Below are 6212 nucleotides of genomic sequence, written 5' to 3'. Positions count from 1 at the left end.
AGCGTGCAACCCTGAATTAGGTCAAGTTCAGCTTCTTTCTTTGTGTGATTCTCTAAAACACATATACTCACCATATTACATGTATATTTAAAGACGCTCAGGCCAAATATAAATTTTTTGGAATCAGTCTCCTTAAGCACAGTACCTTATATAATGCTGTAAGTGCCCAAATATCACACACACGCATACACACACACGCACGCACACACACGCACCCTTGAGAATTACGAGACGTACATACGCCTGACTAGAAGAAAACAGATGTATGAAGAAAGGTCTGTCTTGATGCTGAGATTTTGTTTAATGGGACAACTCAGGAAAATGCAGCAGCAATAAGAAATAGAGACACTTTTAGCCTGGTCATTTTTCATTTTGGAACAGGAAGAAAGAACTGAGCCACTTGAAGCCTATGCTCACTTCACTAAATCAGTGGCAAAACAGGAATGATTGTGCTGCCCCTTGTCTGATATTTCCTGGAAGTTACGATGAGTTGTCAATAAAAGACTCAGCTTGTGGCTACGGTATAATTGAAATATCCCCCGTTTTGGTGTGGAAGTCCTGATGCTGAATACTCACTCTCTCACTAACTGTGACTTTAGATAATTAATGTATTTTTACGGAGTCACGTATCTTTCATTTGTAAAATGAGATCGTCATAACAATGGCTGTCTCACAATATAGTGACAAAAATTCAACATGATAATGGATAAGAAGATATTTTAAAAACTGCAATGCTCTCTACCAAGTATGATATTTGCTGTTTCTTCCCTACTTCTTCCACCTCGTTTGCTCTCAGTTAGGTCAATTCATAATGTGGTTTGGAAGATGCTATGCTTTTTTCATTCCAACAAACAACCTTGCGGGGCTCATCAGGAAAAGATGTTGACCTGGAGCTTCCTCCTCAGGGCATCCTTTACCTTCTTGTTGCGGAGGCTATAGATGAAGGGGTTCAGCATGGGAATTATGATGGCGTAGAAGACAGACACTACTTGGCCATTGGTATCATCAGTGGGTCCATGAGGCTGGACGTAGGTGAAAACCACAGTGCCATAGAAAATGGTAATGGCCAGGAAGTGGGAGGCACATGTGGAGAGGGCCTTCTCCCTCCCGGCTGCCGAGAGCATCCTCCCAATGGCCACCAAGACCAAACTGTAGGAGGTGAGGATGACTGCAGCAGGCAGAAGGGTAACCAGAGCAGAGAAGATACAGAGGACCATTCCTGCTGTCGTTGTGTTAGCACAAGCCAGGTGGAGAAGGGGTGGGATGTCACAGAAGTAGTGTGTGACATGGTTGGGCCCACAGAAAGGCAGGGTGAAGATATTCCCAGTCTGGATAGCAGAGTTAACGCCACCAAATGCATAGGAAACAGCCACCAGCTGGAAACAGGTCCCTTTGGTCATGACAGAACCATAATGGAGGGGTCGGCAGATGGCCATGAAGCGGTCATAGGCCATGGAGGCCAGCAGAAAGCTCTCAGCTGTCACATGCACCACAAAGAAGGCTAGCTGGGCCACACAGCCCTCAAAAGAGATGGACTTGTCAGAGGCAAGAAAGTTGATCAACAGCTTGGGTGTGACCACAGAAGAGTAACAGATATCAATAAAAGAGAGGACACTGAGGAAGAAATACATGGGGCTATGGAGACGGGAGTCTGTGAAGATGAGTACCATCATTCCCAGATTGCCCACCACTGTCATGGCATAGATGAGCAGGAAGGCTCCAAAAAGAAGCTCCTGGAGGTCTGGATAATTGGAGAATCCCAGCAAGATGAACTGCGTAACTGCGGTGTGGTTGCCACTGGCAAGGGCTAGTTCTCCAGGTGTCATCTGCAGAGGAGACAATTGATAGTCACTCAAACAGTGTTACTTGAGCATGCCCACCACTGTGCAAGGCACAGAGAGGGAGAATGCCAAGCAAGTATAAGCCTTCTTTTACAAGAAGCTAACAGGAAGTATCATGCCATAGTGGTGGACATGGGCTTTGAGGTCAGGCAGACCCAAGTCTTAGTTCTGACTATGGTACTAACTAGTTGTGTATCCTTGTGTAAGCTATATCTGCGAGCCTTAGTTTCTTCATCTGTGAAATGAAGAAAATATACCTACTTCTCAGGGTTGCTGCGTGACCTAAAAGAAAAAATGAATGTAAAATATCTGAATGTCTGGGACACAGTAGGTGATTAATAAATGTGAGGCCTCTGCCCCAATCTCTTGTGATTGTATTTATAAATATGCTAATGACTCTATTTGATAACTATTTCTTTCTGTCTTTTTTTTTGCTGAGGAATGTTAGCCCTGATCTAACATCTGTGCCAATCTTTCTCTACTTTACATGTGGGTCGCCTCCACAGCCTGGCTGACAACTAGTGTAGATCCACACCTGGGATCCGAACCCCTGAACCCGGGCCCCCAAAGCAGAGCATGCCGAACTTATCCACTACGTCATGGGCTGGGCCCTCTTTCTGTCTTTTTTAAAATCAAGATCGAGGGGCTGGCCCCGTGGTGTATCGGTTGAGTGTGCACGCTGCACTGCTGGAGGCCTGGGTTTGGATCCCGGGCACGCACCGATGCACCACTTGTCAGGCCATGCTGTAGTGGCATCCCACATAGAGTGGAGGAGGATCGGCATGGAAGTTAGCTCAGGGCCAGTCTACCTCAGCAAAAAGAGGAGGATTGGCATGGATGTTAGCTCAGGGCTGATCTTCCTCAAAAAAAAAAAAAAGACTGAATTTTCATACCATAAAATTCACCATTTTAAAGTGTACAATTCAGTGGTTGTTAGTGTATTCTCAAGATTGTGCAACCATTCCCGCTATTTAATTGCAGAACAGTTTCATCACCCAAAAAAGAAAACCTCACACCCATTAGTAGTCACTCCCTATTCTCCCCTTCCCCTCGCCCCTGGTAACCATTAATCTACTTTCTGTCTCTATGGATTTCCCTATTCTGGACATTTTATATAAATGGATTCATATAATATATGGCCCTTGGTGTCTGGCTTCTTTCACTTAATGTTTTCAAGGCTCATCCATGTCGTAGCATGTATCAGTATTTATTCGGTCTTGTATTTAAGCATCCTTCAAGGCATTCTCTCCTCTGTATGATAACCATTTTATCCTCTGAGAATCTATTGAATTGAATGTCACCAGGAGACCATCAGCTTGGAAATGGTGTTTTAGTGCTTGCTTGACACCCTTCCAAGATGTTCATCCATAGGAGGACTGGAAATGCCCAGAGTCCTTTCCTTCCTCCCCACACATCCCTCTCTCTTCTGCCCCTCATCTTCCTCCTCTTTGAGGGTCTGGGCTACAGCATGAAAATCAGTCCTAGGAAAGCCTTACCAACATCTTCATCCAAACAGTTTATGTAGAGGACAAGGAGGAAATGTGGTGTCACATTGCAGAAGAACATAGAACAGCCTCTCTTTTGTTCCCACCTGTCGTAACAGGTACAGGATATGTCAGAAAGAGCACTAGACTGACAGGAGGGAAACCTGCTTTCTAGTTCTGACTCTGTTGCCTATTAGCTCTGTTCCCTTGGGCAAGTCTCCTCTCTCTGGGTCTCCGACTCCTCACTGGCAAAGTCAAGGTCTGGTATGGAAGATCTTGGAGGTCCCAGCTGGTCCTGACAATCTGACAGTGAGTGAGTGCATCTTCCCCAGACTTCCTGTGTGGGTATGGATCTTTGTGCCAGTGTAGCCCCAGGCAACACAAAAAGAATCCATGTGAATTTGTCTAGAAAAAGGATGCTCTATATCTGATTGTAACAGACAATTTTGGAGGGTCTACCCAGCTCACAAGGATCTATTTAAGTACTTTGGCCACTCATAGCAGTGATCCCTGGCAAACATTTTGTACATGAAGTAGGAAGTTCTGAGAAACCTTGTGAGCATAGATGAATAGATGGGTGTATAAGGAGTTTTGTTATGGTAATGCCATTCAGTTCATTAAACTCCTTCTTGGTTAATGCCAAGAATCACGTGACGATGTATTATCAAAAATTATTTTTGATACTCCATCATCTGTCAATTTGAAAAAATCCTCCCTCCATTTTGTTGAAAGATTTCCATCTGACTTAAAAAGAATTTATAGGCAGTCATTAAAGTCATTTACTTTTTCAACACCTACCTATTTATGAAATTACCTCTGTGTGTGGTGTCCTAGAAATTTTGTATACTGGTGAAATGCCTTATGCTAAGATTCAGGATGGGTTACAAGCATGCATTTCTTTTCAAAAATGGGAGAAGGGCAATTGTGAAGAGGGAGATGAGAAAGGAGTATAGTACTTCCATCACAGATGCATTTTCAAGGACATTGGTTTTAGGAAAGAGCAGATACGGACATTGAGGTTCTGGAAATTGGGTCCCTTTAAAATTGTCTTGCCTATGAACCCCCTGAAAAGTCTTCATGTCGCCTTCAGGAATACATAACCCTAGTTTGAAGACTGTGGCCTTAGAAGAACTAGTCAGCTCCAGGATGCTGCCTTCTGCCCTGCTGCCTCTCCTTCATCCCAGAGCTGGGCTTGTGGTTATGTGACTGTAGGAGAATTCACTGGAACACCCCATGCCCTTCACAGACCAACCTTCTGTTTACAGTAAAGGTCATAATACACAGCCCCAAAAGTCAGGGTCCTGGTGGTGTGGCAGAATCCTATTCACATGATTCAGTCTTGAAGTTTAACCTGCAAAGTCAACTTCCTGCCCTGACTCCAAGTTCTCCACCCAGGCTGAGCTCTGGATCCTGCTCTCCAGTAAATGAGGTTTCTTGTCCTCCTCTCAACTCCCCCTCTCTCATCAGCTTCCCATGGTCCAGACTGCATTCCCTCCTAACCCTCTACTACTCCCACCCCAACTACCAGATGGCCATTCTATTCCCTCCGAGGCACGCTTATCAATAATTCTTGATTGTGGTGACCATGACCATCAGCCTTACAGATGTACTCTGAGGCTCTCAGTTTGTGAAGGACCTCCAGATTTCCTCCATAAATCCTGCAAAACCATCCCTCAGCCCTTCCAGTCAGCCTGCCTTACCCAACTGAATTCTCTTTTTGTGTGCTCTTGTAATTTGGCAGTTGAATTTTACTCACACAGATATATTTAGAATTGTTTAACAAGGCTTTGTCAATGTTTCTAAGTTTTTCTTCCCCCCATTGGATTGTTTTGCTTCCTTATCACATTTTAACTTCTGAAAGCAGAGTCTGCTCTAAGTTTTGTATCAAGTGAACAGCACATATTTGAACAGCTACTGTTATCCAAAAGTATTTGAACAATTGAAGTTGTTCAAAAGTACTTAAACAATTACAGTTGTTTAATGTATTTAAATAGCTACTGTTCAAAACATGTCTTTGGCCATTTAGGATCTGAAATTTTGTTGAGAGACAAACCTGCTCCCGTGAAACAAAAGTGAAGTTGGGTGGTGCCTGCTCGGCAGTAGGAACCCACTGGAGTCATCTGGGAAGGCTTCAGCAAGAGGAGGCACAGGCTGGGGCTTGAAGAATGAGGAAGGTGGGGCTAGGTGGAAGAGATGGGGGAATGCAACAGCCTGGAAATGGGAATTAATCTCCTCAGTAAACATTTACTAGGCAAAAGGTGCATTGGACAGAGTCAGGAAACCTGGTAGAGTTACTTAACCTCTTTGAGCCTCAGTTTTCTCAGTTTATATGAGGACTCAAAGACAGTGTGTGTCAATGTACCTAACACACTTCTGGAAACAGGGCAGGCGCCTGGTATGCATTAACTTCCATCCCACCACAAGTTAGATTATGAACACATAATGAATGGGGTGCTGGAAGAGTTTGCTTGGGACCCCTAAATGCAGTGGGATCTCAGGAAGTGCTTAAAGGCTGACAGAGTAGGGGATGTGAGGGTGCAGATTTTGGGGGAGAAGAAAGAAAAGAGAAGGACAACCTCAGCTTTCTGAATCAGCTCTGGCAGAACTCAGTAGAATTTCCGATAGACAAATACCAACCTTAGTAGATGATGCTCCCCAGCCTTGTAGACCTACAGTGGGGACTCAAGATCCTCTCAGCCCAGCCACTTGGGGTGATTCTAGGACTCACTTTCACTCCAGCCTGTGTCTTTCAGGTTCTCCTCCCTAGAGCAGTTTCTGGGATGGCCACACATCCAGACCTGATGACAAGGCACACAGCTCAAGTAAACAGAATTTGGTGCTCAGGACTGAAGCTATGGATGCATCCAGGTCCTGCTAGAGTTTATAA

At 44.5% G+C, this 6212-nt stretch overlaps 1 protein-coding gene across 1 annotated transcript; it reads right to left on the bottom strand.

The window, feature by feature from the left end:
• Positions 1 to 869: 869 nt before the first annotated feature.
• LOC131395343 (olfactory receptor 1052-like) lies at positions 870 to 5445 on the bottom strand. The gene is made up of 2 exons (XM_058527255.1): positions 5383 to 5445; positions 870 to 1826 (listed from the first exon to the last, which is right to left on the bottom strand). Exons 1-2 carry the CDS (start codon positions 5443 to 5445, stop codon positions 870 to 872), a joined length of 1020 nt encoding a protein of 339 aa, XP_058383238.1.
• Positions 5446 to 6212: the final 767 nt, after the last annotated feature.

The sequence above is a fragment of the Diceros bicornis genome, chromosome 31 (genome assembly GCF_020826845.1).
Source record: "Diceros bicornis minor isolate mBicDic1 chromosome 31, mDicBic1.mat.cur, whole genome shotgun sequence".
Classification (NCBI taxonomy): domain Eukaryota; kingdom Metazoa; phylum Chordata; class Mammalia; order Perissodactyla; family Rhinocerotidae; genus Diceros; species Diceros bicornis.
This window is presented reverse-complemented; position numbering and strand designations above follow the sequence as displayed.

Bases quoted from the DNA above. Each gene is read 5' to 3' on its own strand.
- LOC131395343 (XM_058527255.1), bottom strand. From the start codon at position 5,445: ATGACTCCAGTGGGTTCCTACTGCCGAGCAGGCACCACCCAACTTCAC. The intron at 1,827-5,382 runs GCAGGTTTGTCT...TCTCCTCTGCAG, and splicing joins TTCACTTTTGTTTCACGGGA to ATGACACCTGGAGAACTAGC.